A 21,885-nucleotide genomic window follows, 5' to 3' on the forward strand; every position below is an offset into this window, starting at 1 on the left:
ATATTATTTAAATGGATTAGTACTTGTATTTATTCTTTAATGTGGATGTTTTATATATTGGTTTTAGTATTAATTAAACTTAAATGTGACTCAACATCATGAGACCCTTAAGAAATGTAATTTATTTTATGATATGTGTTTATGTATATGTTATTGCTTCTGCTATATTATATATGTTGTTGTTAAGTTATTATCTTTCAAAAAAAAAAATTGGTAAACTTAGTGAAAAAATTAGGTTAATTCCTTTTGGGTTACCTAGTAGGGTGTTACATCTCGTATTAGAGCTTGATTTTCTACATTGGGAGCTCTAGGTATATTGGAACACCACTAGTTGATAACTAGTTAACTAAAACAAAATTTAAACTATGATATGTATATTCTCAAGCTTGAACACTTGAACTTCAAAACTAAAATATACTTAAACCTAAAATAGGAAAAAGTGAAATTGGAATCTTGTATTGTATTCAAAACATATTTCTTATGTCCATGCTTATGTTAGTATGTTCTTATGGTTATTATAGCATCTCGTTCTTCTTGGATATTATTGTAAGATGGTATCTAGGACAAGATCTTCAGTTAGAGATAATAGCTCAGGTTGTGGTAGAGGTTGTGGGTGAGGTAGGGATTTTAGTGTGCATGAGTCTGCCCATGAAGGTGATGTTCAAGAGGAGAATAGAGAAGAGAACCATAGTGAGCATCAGGCCGACTTAGAGGAGGTTGACCTAAAGGAGTTGATGAGGACCATTATTGAGCATCTACCTCTTCCTCAGGGTGCAGATCATGAGGGGTCACCCCATGCAAGGAATGAGGAGAGGCATAGGTCAAGGAGTCCTCAAAGAGACCATCACAATGACAAACATAGGTCAGTTTAGGATGCTCAGATGAAGAACCTTCATGTTAGAATCTGATAAGATTAATAACCTAGAAAACTAGTGAAAAGAGTAAATATCTAAACTATGAATGCAAATGATACAAAATCAAAATAGCATCATAGAGTTAGTCTCCAAGAGAGTAATGCAAATGCTGGAAGCAAAATAGCATTAAGAGGATGCAAAAACAAGAGATACAAATACAAGCCAGGTAGTATGATTATATAGGCTAGGAAGAGGGAGGAGGTGGCAACACCAACCAATGAGGAGCAACCATCTATCGGACTAAAGATAGCAAAGTATCTTCCCAAGATAGCTAATGGATGCTCACATGTAGGAAGGTGACACCTCACAACCATTCACCTAATAAGACATGCTTTATTAACCTAAGCGAGATTATTAAAAGTGTAGAAAAAAACTAGCAAAATAGGAAAAATAAAAAACTACACTAACACTTCAGAGGTCCAAAATCAAACCCTTCAATGGGTTGGGTTCATGATATGTGTCTGAGTAGTGGCTAATTGCTCTAGATAGGTATTTTTCAATTCAGGACTTTGACTTTAAAGTCAAAGTGAGGTTTTCCATCACCCACCTAGAACTCTTTGGGGCAACATGGTGGAACATCAAAGAGAAGAAGTTGGGAGTAGATATAATTACTATCACATGTGAATTATTTTTGGAGAACTTATATAATGCTTCCTACTAGAGGAATGACAGCAACAGAGAGCAGATGAATTTCACAACCTGAGACAATACACTATGATTGTAGCAAAGTACGAGTGGAAATTCTATGAGCTTATACCTTATGTAGGGATTAGTGATAGCTTGCCACTAATGGTACAACATTTTATTTGAGGCCTTAATAACTATCTCATTAGGGGTGTTAAGGTATTTCAACCAAAAACCCTCAAGGAAGCAGTACATCAGGCCATGTTGGTCGAGTAGAGTGTCACCTTAGGACATGGTGGATTTGTGGGAGCACCCATAACATTAGGGTCCAAAGTTAATCATGGAGTGGGTAGTAGCAAGAAGCCTCCTTGTTCTAAAGGTAATCAATAGTAGGGAGGATCTTGCCCTCTAGTTCAGCGTGGTGGCAGTGGATCACACTCTAGGGATTTTTAGTACTCTCAGCACAATAAGTGCAAATAGTATGACCAATCATCATAGAGTACTCAGTCTTTTACTAGTGGGGGCAGTGTTCAGCAGTTTGACACACCTAGAGTGTAGAGGAGTTTCATGGAAAGTGTTTCTCATGCAGACAATGTGGACACATGTCATCCCATTGTCCTCAATAGAAATCAAAGATCTCAAATCAGAGACCTATAGCTTTAGAACCTACATTTGGAGATATGGGTAGGTCGTAGAGGGTGTTCTTAGTGGAGTCTTATCCTTCTACAAGGGGAAAGGGTCCAATGGGACCCGCACAGTGAGTGCTTTAGTGTTATCTTTCTTGTAGGCTTCTAGGAGTAAGCCTAAGTCTAGGGGGAGTGGATGTAATGCCTAACCTTGGTTGATTTTTCTATTTTATTGCTGAATTCTTTTAGGTCAGCTTGATGGTTATGTTTTATGATTATCAATACTTGGTTTCTAGATTGGATTAAATTTTATTTCATACTCAGTTGATTCTATGATGAGATTACTTTGGTACTAGTTATTTCATGTATGCATAATTATTCTTTGATGATGAGGACTATATAAATTGATTTCAATTATTTCATGATGTTAGGTAGATGGATTATTTAAATGTATTTTTTATGGATACTTAACCCATACTTACATGTTTATGGTGTACATATATGTTTCACTTTATGTATGATGATTTTGATATGGTTGAGGGAGGGAGTCGCAGTCACTTGCTAGTTAGGATCTACATGGTGTACCACTTCCCACCATTGTCTATTTAGTTTAGATTATATGTGTATACATGTGTAGATTTTATGTAGATTGCAGGTACCGAGTATCAACTTCCTTGAATTGTCAGGATGGGTGTAGCCTATAATAGGATCTCAGTGGTAAAAGAGGGGAGATAAATTCTTGAGTCTTAATCCTAACCTAAGCCAATTTTCCTAGAAAGTAACACAAATATCTGATTTTTTTACCCATCTGAATACCTCAAGTGACATGAATTTGTGATTTTGACCCTCGAATGTGATTATGTTCTTTGTCTTCAATTGAGTTGTCATATCTGGTTTTGTGGGTCTATGATGATTTTCTATTATAATTAAATCAAATTAAAATAGTATTTAATGATTTAATTTAATAGAAATTTTATAAAGAAAATTTGATATTTTATTATATTTAATTGATTGAGAAATTAATTAAATAAACTAATTAAATTTAAAAGATTTGACTAAAGTTACAATTTTGGTGTATTTATATTTATTTAATTTAATAACTCATTTATTTAGGAGTTTTATTTTAATTAACAAACTCTAAATAATATTATTAGTTAAATTAACAAATATTTTATTTAAACGTCTCATAGTTTAATAAGAGAGAGAAAGCTTAAATTTAATAAATTTTATTTTAATTTAATTGCAAAAAGCTTGTCCATGAAAATTAAAATATAATAAAATAATAAAGGATAAAGGATTTTATTGTGACAAAAGTTTACACCCTTGTCCAAACTTTTTACCTAAGGACAACCTTGTGAAACATGGAAACAACCTCCAAGCTATAGGACTTGAACTATGAGGTTGAGTATCTAGAGAAAGTCGGCTTCCTTTGTCTTATTAGGGTGTACCTAACTACACTTGGAGAGGAAAAGGGAGAAGGAGATGCAAGAAATAAAATCTACATATTCTAACCTAAAGGGTGATCCATCAAAATAGAGTGTTCAAACCAATCTCTGCCCATACATGCACTTTTAAACCATCATGACACCAAAATATATACACATCCAAACTTGGTTTAATCCAACAATCACATGCAAATCAAACAACCAAAATGAATAACACAAGGAAAAGAGAGTTCACTTATATATCATTCATAGGTCAAAGGAGCTATAATCATGCAAATTGTAGATAGCCACAAAACACTAAAGAGAGGCAAATAGGTCTTGCGCTATCTTCAATGGTTAAAGGAGATAAGGCAGAAAACCATGAATAGCTTAGAGGAAAAGGGAATTTATACTGAGCTTGTAGATCAATATTAGAGAAAATAAATAAGAGTCAACCTTTACAAAATTTACAAAATTTACCTTTATAGCTTAGGCATAACTGAGATATTTTCTGCCCTAACCAAACTCAACTACTGCACTTAGCAATTACTAAAAATCTAAAAGAAATTTGATCATGGAACAATCCTAGATGCAGCATAATCATCATAACCCTAGTTGGTAGGACCTTGGAAGTGATAGAAACGATGCCATTCAATGCAAAAAAAAAAACCCAAAATGGGCAATCAAATAGTGGGAGAAGTTTTCATGTCATTTTTGGCCTCACATTCATTTGGAAGTAGTTAGGATCAATCAAGAAGATCAGGTTGTACAAGAAAACTTGATTCCCTTCATCTTTTGTTCATGAATCAACAAAGTTAGTAGGTCAAATAGGGTCCTGCAACCAGAATGAGCCACATGGATGAATAGCTTTATTTCCTTCCACCACCCTACAAAGTCTTCATGGTTTTGACCTTCTTATTACCTTATTGCCATCTTTAAAACCCTAACTATGACTGCCTTATGAAACTACCAACCGAACCGTCGTTGCGAATTGTAAAAGTAATGACTATTGTTATCATCCAGGCCTACAAGGACATGTATCCATTAGGCACTTCCTTGCATTGCTTAATTTCCTCACATATTCAAAATGTACAAAAGTGATGATCATTGATCTCCACAAGATCGACGATCATGAAATACCTTAGTATTACTGTGCTTGCCCTTCTAAACTTTCAAGAACACTTGACATCCACCTCAGCAAGCATGTCAACTTCTAGAATAATCAGTATAAATCAACTGGCACATATTCTACCTTAGTACCTACTTGGCACCCTTCAAAATAGCTAACCCACATGTCCATTTGTCAAAAAAATTCTTCCCCGTATTGTCAAAAACTCTAAAAAAATATAGAATGCGAGAAAGCAATGGCTAATCAAAATGCCAACAAACACCAACTCTGCCAACATGTCAATTAAAAGAAGGCCCACTAAAGAACCTTGGACCCACATATCACATGGTAGTGAGGCACTTGCCTACATTGCTTTAAAGACCTGCAATTTCATAATGCAGAAAAGCACCCATTGTTGATCCTCTTTGATCTGATGGTGAATGGAAAAATATGGCCCACTGACAACTTGTGTCAGTATTCTGATCAACCAAAAGCCTTTCGTTTGCCAATTCATCGGACAACTTTACTTTTTCTGTAGCCCACAAAGAGAAAATAGACCCACATACCACATGGTAGTGAGTAACTTTCCCGCATTGCTTAAAGTTTGAGCAATTCCATAATGCAGGAAAGCACTCACCGTGGATCTTAGAAGATTTGACGGTCTGGAATGTTATGAGGGCTGGGAAATAAACTTAGGAGAATATGGAAATACATAGGGTTTTAATTTCATTTATTTCATATTTCTATTGGCATTTGAATATTTAAATATGGAAAATGACTGTTGGGTTGGCTGAGGCATCTAATTCAATTTTTTGATGGGGGGGCATTTTTGGTTAATAGGTTTTCACGTGATTGCATGATCAAATCCCTAAATTGGGAAAAAACTTTATTAGAGATTTAGAGTTCATTTTTTATTACCTAGAATTGGAGGAGCAATTTTTGAGAAGAATGGTTTCAAAAGAAAAGGGAATACTTGCATACTCAATACGTTATTGTATTAGCATCAAATTTAGGTAGAATCTTGTGGGTTATTTGCATAGTAGTTTTTCATTCTTCAAATTCTTGTCTTCTTCTTGTCTAGATAAATATGTGTTTGAAATTTTTTAATTGGTTGAAACCCTTGTGTTGAATTTTATTGTTCTCTATTCTTGAATACATTTGTGAATGAATTAATTAAATTAAAACCCTTTTTGTAAATTTTAATTGTTCTTTGTTCTAAGATTATCTGTATATGAATATTTAGAATTGGAAACCCTCGTTCTATTAATTTATAGAATGGTATTTTAATCAAATAGGGTTTGGAAAAGAAATTGATTTATAAAAATGCCAAAAAAAAAAATTATTTAGGTTTTCCCTATCAGATCTAATCCGTAGTTTTATAGAAAAAAAAATTAAAATTAAAATATGTTACTAAAAATTACCATAGTAAAATATTTACTATAATAATTTTTATCACATATAATATATTCTTGAAAATTGTGAAATTGAAGTCTAAGGGGAGCAAATTTATTTGTTTGTTTAAATAAAAAATAAAAATGAAAAAAAATATAAATTGGAGGGAGGCGGGCCACCACATCCCACCTCCCCTCCCCATTTCTTCCTTACCCCTGATGGCAATCCCAACGCTGATGTGCAGTAATACTATTGGAACAACAAAAGGTACTGCATAGCAGTTCTCTACTGCTACAGCACCCCGTGGGCAGCTCGGTAGGCCTTTGAAAAATGCTTTGCCCTTTTTATTTTTGTTTATGTTGTTTTTAATAGTATTTTAAATTATTTTTAAAAAATTAATTTAAAAAATTTTAAATATAGTTTTTAAATGGTTAGTAAAATAATTCAGTTTTATTTAATTAAGTTAATAGGTTTAATATTATTAATTAGCTAATTTGGTTACTATGAATTCAAATTTTTATGTTAGTTTTAAATGAAGAGTTTTGGAAAGGGTTTCTATTTTTAAACCAATAAGATTATCTTTGAATTGTTTAATGTAAATCCAATGTTGATTTAAGTAAATAATTATTGTTTTGTAAAAATGGGAAAATTGTGAATCTAGTTGTGATTGAAACCCTGTTTGTATACTGAACTCTTATGCATGAAAACTTGAAAACTAATAGTGAAGATTAAACATTGGTATTTTCAAATCTATTGAGTTATGAAGGTGGCATTGTTATGTATTTTTTGAATGATGTGTGGTATTTTCATATTGGGTTTTGGGTCTTGTCTTAGTTCTTTGACTGAACCAAGATGTTTATCAAAGGCTTGGGGATTTTGTTATGCGATAATGTTATGTATATGATCTTTTATACCTAACCAAGATAATGTGTCACGTGTTGTCTATGATGATTTTTGATCATTGGTTTGTTACTGCTTTCCAGTTTTCTTATGTAGAATTGAGGTGAATAGTGTGATTTTTCTAGTGTAACCTTTGAGTCTTCGATCAGTTATCTTTTGGATGTTTTCCAATTGCTTGTTTAGGACTGAGGTGATATTTTGATTTGTCTTGTGGTGTTTTCTAGTTGCTTTCATAAGACTAAGGTCATTGTTATGATTGGTTTGTAAGTGCTTTCTAGTTGCTTGTAAAGGACTGAGGTAATTATTATGTTTTGTCTTTAGGTTCTTTCCAATCACTTGTAAAGGGTTGAGGTGAAAATTGAAATTTTATGATTTGTACTTTTTATGAGACTAGAGTAGGTAATCTATGTATACGTTGGGAAGTAGCTTGCAATGGAGGTTGGAGCCCCAAGTGGCTACCTGGGTAACCCATTATAAGTTATTTTATTAAGTGATAACATTACATTAAATGAGAGCAAAATGATTTAATAAGAGTCATTGTTTTTCCTCACCCATGCCTCGAGTGCTAGTACAAGCTAGGATGGGAGTAGAAAGGATGCTTGGTTGCAACCTTGCTTTGTTAGTATGCCTTTGTCAGTATGAAAGGATACTAGTGTTGCATAGAGCCACTAGGTGGCTGGAGTCAAGTGAGGCTACCAAGGTAACCTTAGATTTGACTCGTGCGATGACACTTGCCCACTTACATAGTAGATATCCTATGTGTCATTGTTGCCTCTAGGTTTAGATGTTATTTGTGTCTTGATATCTTGAGTTGGATTTCTATCATGTTCTTTTGAACTAGAATTTGGATTTGACTTTTAGTATTGTTATCTTGTTTGGGATTTGAGACTATCTCCTCAGCACAATGGGAATGGACCATTTAGGTTCCACGAGGTTGGGTGATAGTGCTTTTTACTTTTACCATTGAGATCTTACAATTCAATGTTGTGGCTAGAGTTCCCTATTCTATATTTCCTTTCATTCTATTCTTTTGTACTATGATGGATGGTTATACCTATTGTATTGTATTTTATTTCATGGATCTTAAGAGATGATGTAATCAATAATATGATGTATATTGTTTTAGCCTTTCATACCCTATGACCTATACAGTGCATGATTGTGCATTCTGATTATTGCCAATTGGCATTCAAGATAATTGTATATTATTTAAATGGATTCATACTTGCAATTATTCTTTCATGTAGATGTATTATATATTGGTTTTAGTATTAATTAAACTTAAATGTGATTCAACATCATAGAACCCTTAAGAAATGTAATATGTTTTATGGTATGTGTTTATGTGTATGTTATTGCTTTCGCTATATTATATATGTTGTTGTTAAGTTATAATCTTTCAAAAAAAAAAAGTTTTGCAAACTTAGTGAAAAATTTGGCTTAATTTCTTTTGGGTTCCCTAGCGAAGCATTACAACATGGTGTCACTCAATCTTGTATTGGAAGCACACATTTATCCAAACCATTTACATATATGTGTTTATTATGTGAACAACTCTATTTGTTCTTCATTTTTGTTGTTCTTCCTTGAAACTTACTATTACAAGGAACTCTAAAATGTTCTAAATTTAATGTATTTGAGAATGTTACAATGGAGAAAGGACATTAATAATTTGATGATGCTTATTAAAAACACCATAATATGCAATTAACTTCCTATATAAACTTGATAACTACAATCACCCATGTTGTACTTTCCAATTCTAGATGATGATAATATGATATATATTTTTGGTTTGTAGGCTCGATACTCCCTCTCTCGCAGTCAAATTATGACTCTTGAAACATGGAAGATATAATCCATACTCGTGCTCTTTCCAGTTCTCAAGAGTATCAGGTGTCTTGGGTTGTCTCAACTTTGAAGAGAAGAGAATGTATGTTAGAAATATTAATTTCTACTTAGATTAATTTTCTAATGTCCATCATTAGATTTTTCTAGATTTTTAGGTTTAGGTATTTTGGTTGTGCCAGTTGTAGTACTTTCCATAACTATGTAGATATTTTGTCTTGTCAGCTAATGCTAGATATTTCTAGAATAATGTACACTTGCATATAAAAGAGAAAAATAATGATGAATGAAATACAATCTATTTATATCGTGCCATAGCACATTGTGTTTAGTGTTTTCCATTTTTCTTGTGCCTCTGCCCATCCATCAATCCATACCACTGGGTAAGTGCACCAAGTTGTGGTGCCAAAAGGGGGGTATAAGTGGACACCTTTTTCCTAAAATCACCAATTTCTGGACTTCAACAAGAATTTGAAGATAGTTGCGCTCAAAATTTTAAGATATGACAAAAACAAAAGTCATAGTCCTCTGAATCTAGTTTCTAAACTACTAATTTTTTTTCAAAATGGTTTAGTTTTAGGTCCTCAAAAAAGGGGGGCACAAAAAGTGGTACTGTTTATTCCAAAAAAACATAACATAGTACAAAGTGTGGCCCCCCTAAAATTTTAACTTTTTTTTTGAAAATCTTTAATCGCTCGAGTCAAAAGTTACCTAACACTATGTAGTTTATCCCAAATTTTTTGGGTAATTTTATAATGTGTATTTTTTTTTTTAATGAATTTTTTAATTAGACACATCCCAAAAACGTGAAATATTTGTGTGCTCCCCTTAGAAATGATTGAAAACTAATCTAAAATCAAAACTTCTTTTTTTCAAAGTGTGTAGAATGGATTCTAGTTTCTAAAAAACTAAGTTTTTAAAAAATTCGATGAATGAGCTAAAATCTACATCCCAATTAGTACATGTTGGTTTTTGACAAAAAATGGATATACATTCAAAAGAAATTATAGATGAAAGGCTTGAAATAGTTCAAATAAAAAACAAATTATATGGTTGTGTAGCTAACACAGAGACCTACAATGTCATGTAACCTGATTTTATCGATGCTCAACCACGAGGAAACTGGAAGGAGAGCACACAAGAAAAATCAATCAGTTTTTGTATGTTTGTAGCAAAACACGTCTCAGACCAGTTTATAGACTCCAAAGCTTTGGGTTGGATCCCCAAGGCAAAGCCAAACATTAGGCTTGGTAGAATGTAAAGCTTTAAATAGCGCGTACGCCCTATAGGTCATGCGCACTATAGTGCGCACGCGCTATTTAAAGCTTTTTAAATTTACTTTTAAATAGCGCGTACACGCTTTGTAAAAAAAAAATTTTGAAAAGTGCGCACGCGCTTTAATGCATACACACTATAGTGCGTACGTGCTATGGCTTGGCACACCCAAGCCATAGTGCGTACGCACTATAGCACGTGCGCGCTTTGCAAAACTAGAATGAGAAAAAAAGGTGTCATCTTTTTGGCACCACAACTTGGTGCACTTAGCCCACTCTTAAATCTTCTACCTCACAAATACAAAGGACATTGGCTTAGCATTTAGCTTTAAAGATGTTGTTATTTTCATTTTAATAAAATGATTTGGGTGGACTCATCTTTTGACACATAACTTGCAAGCATTGTTATCGCAAACTCCATCTTGTAGACCACCACAAGTTTTATTATCTCCCTTTCTACTAGAGCTCCAAGGGCATAGTGGAATGGAATGTGCATGCAATTTTTCCCCATTTGAGTTTCACTTAAGATGTTGAATGTTATATTATATGAAGAAGAGAAAATTCATTGAGTTTGGTAGAATATCCAGTGGGACAACAATTGGTGATGCAATTTTGAACAATGATAATTTTTCCTATAGTAGGATGACAAGGTTCGAGTCCCTCCAAGATCCTCATCATTATTAGATTGCGTGATGTGAGCCCAAAAAAAACATTGAATTTAAGTACTCAATTATGTTTAGGATTATGTTCAATTATAGTTATGATTTAGATTTCAATTCAAAAGGTTGTAATAGGATTTCAATAGGGCAAGGAATAGGCTAATAATTCAATAAGAGTTAGTTTTATATCAAAATTATCTAATAGAAAACTTTGAGTTATGATTCAATTATGATTAAAGTTTAAATATAGATTAGAGTTCCATAGTGAATTATATTCTCTAATATCTAAAATGAAAGAAGTATGTGTACACATATGTACATTTAATAAATTGTATTTAGTTAGGTCATTCATTAGGATTAGCTTCAATTATATGTAGTGCCTGCCCCTAGTCTACATTTTCGAGCTATATTTCTGATATCATTGCCAAACTCTTTTAGGCCAATTTATGTTTGATGATTAGTATTATTATTTTAGAGATTATCAAATGTTGTTTTACACTCAGTTTATTATATGATGAGATTACTTGGTACTCTATATTTCATGCATGTATGATGATTATTCAATATTTTTAGTTAACAATGATGTTTAGTTAGATGGTTTATTATTCCATGTGTTTCTTATGGATACTTACCCCATACTGCATGTGTATGGTGTGCGTGTTTGTTTTATTTATGTATGGTGTTTCTGATGTGGTTAAGGAAGGGAGTCGTAGTCACCTGCTAGTCGAGATCTACACGATGCACCACTTCCTGCCATTGTCTGTTTAGCTTAGAATATTGTGTTTTTACATGCATGGATTTTTATGCAGGTTGCAGGTACCAGGTATCGACTTCCCTGAATTGCCAGGATGAGTGTACCCTATCGCATTGTCTCAATGGTAAGAGAGGGGAGATAACTTTTAAGTCCAATTCCTAAACCCTTTAGCCAATTGTCCTAATTAATAATTAGGAAAAGTATCTGAGTTAAGTACCCTCGGAATGCATCAAATGATGTAATTTCGTGATTATAACCCTTTTGTTTGATTTGGTATGTATTTTTCTATGATGGGTTTTCGTATGTTGCTTTATGAGTCCTTGGTGTATTTTCTATTAATTAAGTCTAATTAAAAAGATTAATTAATGATTTAATTCAATAGAGAATTATTATGATATCTTTATATTTAATTAATTAATTAATTAATTAAAAGAATTAAATTTGGAGATTAAAGTTCAAAGATAAATCTAGAACAAGATAATACTTATTTAATTTAATAATAATATAATTGGAGTTCATTTTTAAATAAATGCTAATTATTATTGTTAATTAAATTAATTAAATATGTTATCAATTAAGTTTCTAAAATAAATTTAAAAAATTTGAAAGACATTAAATTTATTAAAGGTTCTTAGATCGCATGATCTAAGCATGAGTTTAAATTTGAGTAATAAATTTAAAAGATTAAATTATAGAAATTAATAATGTTATTTTAATTTCATAAAGTGCACATGAGATTAAACTAATAAATTAATTTAAAATAGAAGTCAAGTAGAATTTTAAATAAAGTTATTTAATAAATCAACTTAATGTGCATAAAAGATGAATGCAAATTAAAATAAAAGATAAGGAAGGTTAATTGGAGTTAACTGAGTTGTGCAAAGAGTCTTCTCGGGTGAACGCACAATTAGTGCCCTAGTTTGAGAAAAAAATTTGTTTATCACAACGTTGGGGGTTCATTCTTGGGGAGACAGGAATTGGGACACGAAAAAGGACAAGGTATTTTGGGAGACAACTTTTGGAAGCAAATTTCAGAAGGCGAATTCTAAAGAAGACTTTCAGAAGAAGGTTATTAAAGAGGAGCGAATTCTCTTACAGTTTTTGGAGATTGCTTAATAGCATCAGATTGAGGTAGGGTCTTGTGTTTGATCATGGGTTGAATTATGCAATTCAATAATCTTGTCTTCTTCGTGCTTGTGGATTATCAATCCGAATTGTCTGATTTTCACTGTTGATACTATATCATATTTCATCTACATAATGAATTTGGAAGAATAAATCAATTTGAAACCCTCGTTCTAGATGATAGATTTTTACAAATTAAACTAGGGGGAGCTTTTGAAAGAAAAGAATACTCTTGATTGGAAAATTCTATTAAAATGAGAGAGAAGAAATTATATATATATATATATATATATAAAATTTATACGATATTCTTTTAAAGAATATTTTTAATTTAGAAATCTGAGTGGTTCGTTCTATCACATTTAAATTTCAATCATTTATATATACATATATATACATATATATATACATATATATATACATATATACATATACATATACATATATACATATACATATATATATATGTATATACATATATATATATATGTATATACATATATATATATATACATATACATATATATATATATACATATATATATATATATATATATACACATATATATATATATATATATGTATATATATATGTATATGTATATGTATATATGTATATACATATATATATATGTATATATATATATATATATATATATATATTGGGAAAAAGAAAATCGTTTAAAAATGATGAAAAAAAAAAATATCATAAAGTTTTTTTTTAACAAAAATAATTGTGCTTATATTAATAAGGGAGGGGGGCGGGAGTACCCACACCCCCCCGTACCTGTAAAGGCTGCCGCCGGCAGTTTGCTGGCGCAGGTACTACGTCAACTAGGCTGCCGCAGGCCCTGCGTCAGCAGGCCTGCCGTGCCGGCTCTTTAAAAGGCCGACGACCTATATTAAAGTTATAAAGTTTTTATTATTTTTTTAAATATTTTATTATTATTTTTAATAATATTAATTGTTATTAATTATTATTTTAATTAATAATATTTATTAAAAAAATGTTTTAATGATATTGTTAATTATTATTAAATAAATAAAATTATTAATAAGATTATTAATAATTCTTAATTATTATTTAAATGAAAGTATTAACAAAGTTTTTTTTTTAATTATTATTTATTTAAATAATAATGTATTTAAAATAAGTTTATTTTTAATTAATGAAATTATTAGTAATTATATTAATTATTAATAATTGATAATTCTAGAGTGGATAATATAAGAATAGGTTAAGGGATATATTGTAAATCATAAGTACCTAAATTATACACTAGAAACGAGAATAGAAACTCGTACATTTGAATTAACATTATATAATTAAGATTAAATCAAATTGTGAGACTATTCTATATTTCTATGTGTTATCTGTATTATGGGGTGTTTTGGGTTTTGTTCTAGCATTGACCAGTCCTAGGTTGTTACCAGAGGTTCGGGGATTATGTGAATGTGATGTTATGTTGTTTTGATCTTGATCTTTTAAGCCAACCCTGGCGATGTGTTGATATGCTCTGACATGTTTGTGATTACTGGTTGTTATTGCTTTCTAGTTTCTTGGTGTGAAGCTAAAGTGTATGTATTTGAGATACCTGACTTAACCATTTTTGAGTCTCGATCAGTTATATTTGATAACCATTTTGGAGTCTTCGATCAGTGTTGTAATTTACTATTGGGATACTTTCTAGTTGCTCATTGGAGAACCATTGGATTTTGTGATTTATTATTGATGCCTTCATTTGCTGATAGAGAACTGTCGTGATCATATGATTGTTATTGGATGCTTATCTGTTGCTCATGAAGAACTGATGTAATTTTGTGGCTTATCTTTTATGATGTTTTTCAGTTGCTTGTATAGGACTATGGTGATTTTATTATGATTCTTTGATTTGTAATTTCATGAGCCTAGGGTAGGTTATCTATGTGTAGAGTTGGGAGTGGCTTGCAATGGGGGTCGGAGCCCTAAGAGGCTGCCTTGAGAAACCCATTGTAAGTTGTTGTTTAATAAGTGAAAACATTTACACTAAATGAGAGAAAATAAACCTAACAAGATAATTGTATGTTCTCTCCCATACCATGAGTGCTAGTACAGACTAGGATGGGGTAGAGAGGATGCTTGGTTACGACCTTGCACTCCATAGTATGCCTCATCAGTATGAGAGGATACTAGTGGCCGCAGGATCAGTAGGGACCCGGGATTCCTAAGGGATTGCTCGGGTAACTTCTACGTGACTTTTGCGATGACACTTTCACGTTTGCATATTAGGTTTCCTACATGTCTTGTGGTACCTCTGGGTTTTAGATGTCGATCTTTTTAGGAACCCTTGAGTTAGCATACTTATAGGATTTCCTGGACTTAGAGAGTATTTATGATTATAGGTTTTGTTATCCTATTTGGGACTTGAGACTATCTCCTCAGCGCGGTGGGAGTGGACCATTTAGGTTCCACGCGGTCGGGTGGTAGTGCTTTTACTCTTACCATTGAGATCCGTTTCGTGGTCACCGTGGCTGGAGTTTTCGTGATTGGCATTTATCTTCACTATGTTCTTGGATTATTATGATGGATGGTTAGATTTTATGATAGATGTTTTATCATTATAGATGTATGGATGTATCATGTATGGTGAATAGATTCATATATTTTTTACTGTACTTTGTATCATGGATTTGAGGATGTTGTATCTTTATCTTTACATATGTATATTCTTTTAAGCCTTTCATACCCTGTGACTTGTACAGAGGATGATTGAGCATTCCGAATTAATTTGCCAAGAGGCATTCAGAACAAATGTATATTATGGACATGGGATTTTCTGATTATTCTTTCATATTTATGTGATAGTTGTTAGACTTAGAATTGATTAAATTTAAACATGACTCAACGTCTTGGGATCCTTAGGAAAGGTAACTTGCAATGTATGTTGTCGATGATTACATGTTGTTGCTTCCACTACTATGTGTTGATGTGTATGTTATACATTCTTACTTTAAAAAAAAAAAAAAAAAAAAATGTTTAGCAAACTTAGTGAAACTTTAGGTTAATTCTTTTGGATCCCTTGGCAGGGCGTTACATTATATAGTTATGGTGGATTACAATTCAAAAAGGTCTACAGTTAGGATTTGTAAGAATCTGGTACAACTCTAATACCATGTAAGAATCTACCTCAGGCTTTCGTACCATGTAAGATTTTGACTAAGGAAAGAACGAAATGCTAAGATCTAGAAGCTCAAGATATAACACAAGAGACAAGCTATGATCAAATGAGAATGGATTAATAAGATAATTGGATAAATGCATCATAGAGGGTGTTTGTATATAAGGGAAACTGATATGTCTAGGAGTCATAAAAGAAATAAGCATAACAACTAAGTACATGTTCACCAAGAGTGGATTATCCTTCATTGTGCATGAATGTATGTGCAACAATGAGAGGATAAGAATAGAAATGTGTATCTCATAAAGAGATGTACTAGACAACATTTGCTCAATTGGAGTGCAAACTACTATTTGTCAACATGACAACTCGTATGAATATACAAACTCTTAAGTGTCTAGATGACAACTAATATGGATATGCATTAGCCTAAGTACACTTAAGTAAAGTGTAAATAGTAAATACTTATTTACACCAATAGGGTTCAAAAAGAGAAGCATCATGTTCTAATTTGGAGTAGGAATTAACATGGACAAGGAACGGGGCTATATTTAAAAAGGTGAAGAGATTGATTAAAGGAAGGTTAATGTTTCATTATAGTTAAATATTTAATGTTGCATTATTTTAAATTATTATTATAATTTAAGACATCAAGATATCTAGGAATTATCATTGGTGTCAACCAACAATTCTAAGCATCAACTAGGGAATTACAAAATAAATATTCAAGACCTTGCATGTATGTCAACCATTGCAAAACAAAGATGTAAAAGAAGTAGGAGGAGGAGAAAAAATAGTAGTAGAAGTGAGAGAAGGAGAAGGAGAAGAATAACGAGCAACAAAAGAACTAGAAAAAGGAGGAGGTGAAAGAGGGGAAGGAATAGGAAATGTAGCTATATTTTGCATATAGAAAAGTAAAGGTGTCATTATTTCATCAAGTATCATTTTATGCAAGAAAATTATTACTACAATCCTTTTATTTTAGTATATTTATATTGCACATATGAAACATTAAAAATAAAATTATTCTGCGAAATATTTTGGTATTTATTTCTTATAATATAACTACAATATCCTTTTAATTTTAATGTAACCATTACACCCGTCAAAGATACAAATACTGATTTTAACAAGAGCTCTAAGGAGCTAGAGTCCTACCTAATGTCAAAAAAATATGTAAGGTTAAGAATAAATTAGCTTTGAAGTATTTGGGAAGATGTTTGTGTAAACCTTTATTCTTAATATACTTTATTGTAGACTATGAGTTTTTGACAATAAGAGAGAACTCTAGTTTAGAAATCAATAATTTCCTTTCATGGTAACAATTTGTTAGGTATATTTTTTGACTAATTAGTGATGGGACATGATATATTGGAGTCGTGATATATATTTTTAGTTTGATTATACGTGATATTATGTTGTAAAACTTATTTCTCTTATTTAGGAAGATTTTAAAAAGTTTGAGAAGTTCATTTTTCTATTTTTCATGTATGAGCAACACCTTAAAAAAGGTTAAAGTATTGTAGTAAGACTATAAAAGAGTATCACTAAAATACTAGAGAATCATGAAAATCAAAACCAAAACAATTACTTAAAAGAAATTATGTTTGGTAAAATTCAATAGCAATAGAAAAGTTTTAGCTAAAATTTGAGATGTAAAGTTAGTTTCTATGTGAAGAGAAAATTAAACTTGAATTATGTAGATACACCAATTTATATCAGCTTATATTCCATCTTATTGCATTTTTCTTTGGACTACCACCTCCAACATACCATGTGAACTAGATACATATCTAAATTTTACATGTTCTACTATTTTTTTGTCAATTTTTTAAAGTTGTAGTTCCATTAAATTTTTCGAGTGAAAACTAATAAATGGCTCTTTCGATTAAATAGAAAAAGATAACACATTTCAAATTATAGGTGAGCTAAAATATTCAAATCAAACTTAATATTTCATCACAATACAAATCTAATAGAAAGACCAAACTTTATATTAATCTCTAATTACTAATTTTTCATTTATTTACTTAACATAGGAAAATTTATTATGCAAGGAGCCGCTTTGATTTCTTTACAATTATAGCACCAAGTGGTTTAGATAATTCACATTAATTTAAATAGAGATGGTGCTTAAAAATAGACTATATTATTCAACTAACGATTTGATATTCCAACTAATATCTAGTTATCCACAACGTAAAGTAACTTGAAAGAATGTGTCTCATTACCACCAATGAAAATGTTGATTGCCTTCTCTTTATGTTAAGTTATTTCCAAATGATGGAAACTCATAATACTCGTTTACAATTGGAAAATTTAGTCATCCTTATCTTCAATCACTAGCCCCAAAAAAATGAGTGTCTTTCTTAATCAATATGTAATTATATTAGATTAAATTTAGTGGGGGTTTTGAGAAATTATTTCCTTCATTTTAAATCCTCAAAAGATTTTTTCAATGATAAATATTAATATTGAAGCTAGTTTAAGGTAGTTGCACAAAGTGGAAGACTAGTTCCAATACAAGGGACGATATTGCTAGTGAGGGTTAAACTATGTGAAATATTCCTTGCAACAACTAAAAATAATTTGATATTTTGAGTTAATTGGATTTATGAGAAAAATTTAGACCAAATTTTAACCTTTAGTAGTGATTAAATATTTTATCTCCCTTCTAATCTAGCACCATCAAATTCTCTAAAAATATCTAGATCATCAGACGAATAGCTCTAATTTTTTGAAGAGTTTAAATCTTGCTCATCATTTTAAAGGATAAGAGATCTGTTGATACTAGAAGCACAGGAGTTTTCATAACATGAATCAGAAACAAAACAAAACAAAACAAAACAAAACAAAAAAATCAATCCAAAATTAATTCAAATAATAAGTTTATATAAACCATAGGAATTTGAAGAATAGAACCTTAATTTGTACATCACTATAACCCTAACTTTATCAGAAGAAGGAAGCTTCAGAATTGTAATAGTGAGAACTCCATTCTCAAGATTGGCTTCCTAAGGAAGTCAAATTGCCACTGCAACACCTCATTTCTATGCTAGCAAGTGTTGCTATGTTCTTTCACACACTAATCCACACATAAAATAGGGGAAAAAATCATCGAATTGTTGAAATTTGGGATTTCTTGATGCTAAAGATTTGAAATATTACTTGTAAAATGATGAAGCCCCTACAACTGTTGCTAGATTTGAAGCAACAGTGACAACGATAAGTTACATAATAAAACAAGAAACTCTATGTTTTGTTAAACTTCAGAAACACAATCATAATTTTAATTTTAATTCAGAGAGAAAATCATTAATTTTATTCTAATTAGGGGAAAAAATTGTCTTCTTTGATGAAAATGAGAAGTAAAGACACAAGAAACTACGACCATCCCCAACGATGTTGCAGAAAGAACAATAGACCTAAGTGACCAGGCCTAATTTCTTCTCGTGACTTTGTTCTTAAGGGAAAAATAATTTTCTATTTGTCTTGGGTGGAAGCTTCCAAATGGCCAAATGTTGGTTCTTTTGTTGCTGTCAAATCAAATCTCATCCCACAATCCACATTATTTCTGACGGATAAGGAAAGGAAATATGTGATTAAAAAAATTCTTAATTTTTTAATGAAAAATTTAAATAAAATTCTAGCAAAAAAATGAGTAACCAACATTGTTAAACATTAGAAATCATACAAAGTATTTTATATTGCATCATTTTCTAGACAAACTAATGCAAAATACTTCAACAAAAACATTAGTTCCAGCCTATATATAGGGAGGACTAATAAAATATTGAACAAACATTATTATTATTGAATTTAATGAATTGTTTCAAACAAATGAAACCTTCATAATCAAAATCTCATTTGAAATGAAATAGGAACTTTCAGGAGCATGTGGAATGAACTTAGGGTCCGTTTGGTTGATGGAATAGGAATAGAAAAATTGGTATACGATTTTTATTTGCTGTTTGGTTGATGGAATAGGAATGGAAAATTTTGGAATACGATTTTTGTATTCCCATTTTGCCTCTAAAATGAGCTTATACCCATTCCAAAAAATACCTGTTATTGGAATAGCCATTCCTATTCCCAATATTACATGCCTATTCTCCATTCTTATGCCCGTGGCCAAACGGGCCCTTATATATGTAGTGAAATGGTATTGTTATGCACGGATGAACCAATAAATGAAGGATCTAGGAGTAAAAATGAAGCCATTCTTGAGCGTCGATGAATTGGGGGTTGACATATGGTTTGATTTGGTCGTCAGAAATACAGATTGTCACATTTTCCATTGCTGCTCTACTGCAATTCTTCTTCTTGTATGCGCCCGGCCCAACGCATTCATACTCCCCAAACATAGCTGAACTGCGTGGAGTACATGACGCTCATTTTCTCAGTCTCGCTATTCAGTTGATCATAAAAGAAGAAGCTGAGAAACAACAAAATGGGGATATCTATTACCTTCTCCTGGATGCGTTGTTCATGTCATCCCATCGTTCAGTACGTATTATGTTGTCGAAATGGCAAGAATAATATATGATGGTAGAATTCTCACTCCATGCTCGTCCCAAATACACACTTCCCGACCCCGTCACGTTACAATTCTCAAACAAGAATCCCGTTTTCTGGTCTGGCAGGCTATGGGACACTGCAACGGCTCCCCACGACTCCGCATTTGAAATCAAAGAGCAATTCTGTCATGAAATTCAAACATCATACATTAAGACTTGATTTTTAGGCTAAAAGTATTAAATAGTCAAAATTCACTTATTTTTCTAAACTTAATTTTTCCCTTAATATGTGATGTTTAAGGATGATTCTGCTCTCTAAAATTAATATTTAGATACAATCCTACCAATATACTTGCTCAAACCAAGACTAAAAGTTCAAAAATTAAAATTAAAAAAACTACTTAGATTCTCAAGTGTTAAGAAAAGTTTGGACCTTGTAGAGAGATCGTGCATTCCCGCAGATGAAATCAATGGAACCCTGGATGGAACACCTGAAGAAAAAGTGTGTGCCGGTGTGGTCATAAAGAGTGTCTTGATGTCCCACCATTCCACACTCAATAAAAACAGCTTTGTCTCCGACCACGCGCAGTGCCACCGCTTGCAATTCTTTCGCTCCTGGTGGAGCAGCAGGAGCGGTGTTCTGCTCTCAAACAAGTCAAACCAAGATTAATTATTATTTGTTGCAGCTGTAGTACCACAGTTTTCATATCATTCTTTTTGGCAGTGCTACAAGAATCATTACCTATTATTATTATTATTGATTAAGTTCAAATAGACTTGAACACAGCACTTTGAAGACTCTTATCTATCTAATCATTTTCTAAGGTTGTTGACTGAATGCTATTTATTAACAACCAAAATCGAACGTTAATTACCTGAAAGGTGATGCCTCTGGCACAGAAATAATCAGATTCGATGGTAGTAGAAGCAGAACCAGATGTGCCGAGCGTTTGGCCGTTGGGGCCTACTGTTGCAGCGTTGTCGTGCCACGTCAGATTTGTTTTTCCGATCCCTTCGCCGATGAAGGAAACGAATGACTTATTCGACGGAATTATCACCTTCTCCCTGCAAGTCATGCACAGTCACACCATTAATGATTTAGAGAAATAATGGCAGAAACCCGGTTATTCCTTTTAATGAACGCGGTGTTAAGTTGCGGACGCACATATAGTTTCCGGCCCGTATGAAAATCGTGACACGCTGGGTGTTCCCCGGGGGAATGGAGTCCACGGCGCTCTGGACGGTGGAGAAGTCGCCGTCAGCATCCTGAGACACGTGTTTATTGTAGGGATGAAGAGGATGGTAGTCACAGTCATAGTTGGACATGATGTACTTCCCATCATTTGGAACAGCTGAAGATGGGCTTATTCGGAGGAGGAGGCTCACGATGAACAGGGCCCATGCTACAGCCTTCCCCATCTTATCCCTATACCAATTCTGCTCTACTACACCTATTTATATGGGTTGAGGGTGATAAAACAATTGAAATCGCGAGGGCTGTTAAGTCTGACATGTGAAAAATCAATTATTGCAGTCATTGATTATTAATCTCCTATCATAAA

At 32.3% G+C, this 21,885-nt stretch overlaps 1 protein-coding gene across 1 annotated transcript; it reads right to left on the reverse strand.

Moving 5' to 3' along the window:
- Positions 1-20,005: 20,005 nt before the first annotated feature.
- On the reverse strand, positions 20,006-21,742 carry LOC149534821 (pectinesterase QRT1-like). The gene is made up of 5 exons (XM_089806074.1): positions 21,489-21,742; positions 21,199-21,388; positions 20,757-20,963; positions 20,274-20,506; positions 20,006-20,177 (listed from the first exon to the last, which is right to left on the reverse strand). Exons 1-5 carry the CDS (start codon positions 21,740-21,742, stop codon positions 20,006-20,008), a joined length of 1,056 nt encoding a protein of 351 aa, XP_089662200.1.
- Positions 21,743-21,885: the final 143 nt, after the last annotated feature.

This window comes from Cupressus sempervirens, chromosome 10 (genome assembly GCF_028749045.1).
Source record: "Cupressus sempervirens isolate cs-2001-9-10 chromosome 10, ASM2874904v1, whole genome shotgun sequence".
NCBI classification, from domain to species: Eukaryota; Viridiplantae; Streptophyta; class Pinopsida; order Cupressales; family Cupressaceae; genus Cupressus; species Cupressus sempervirens.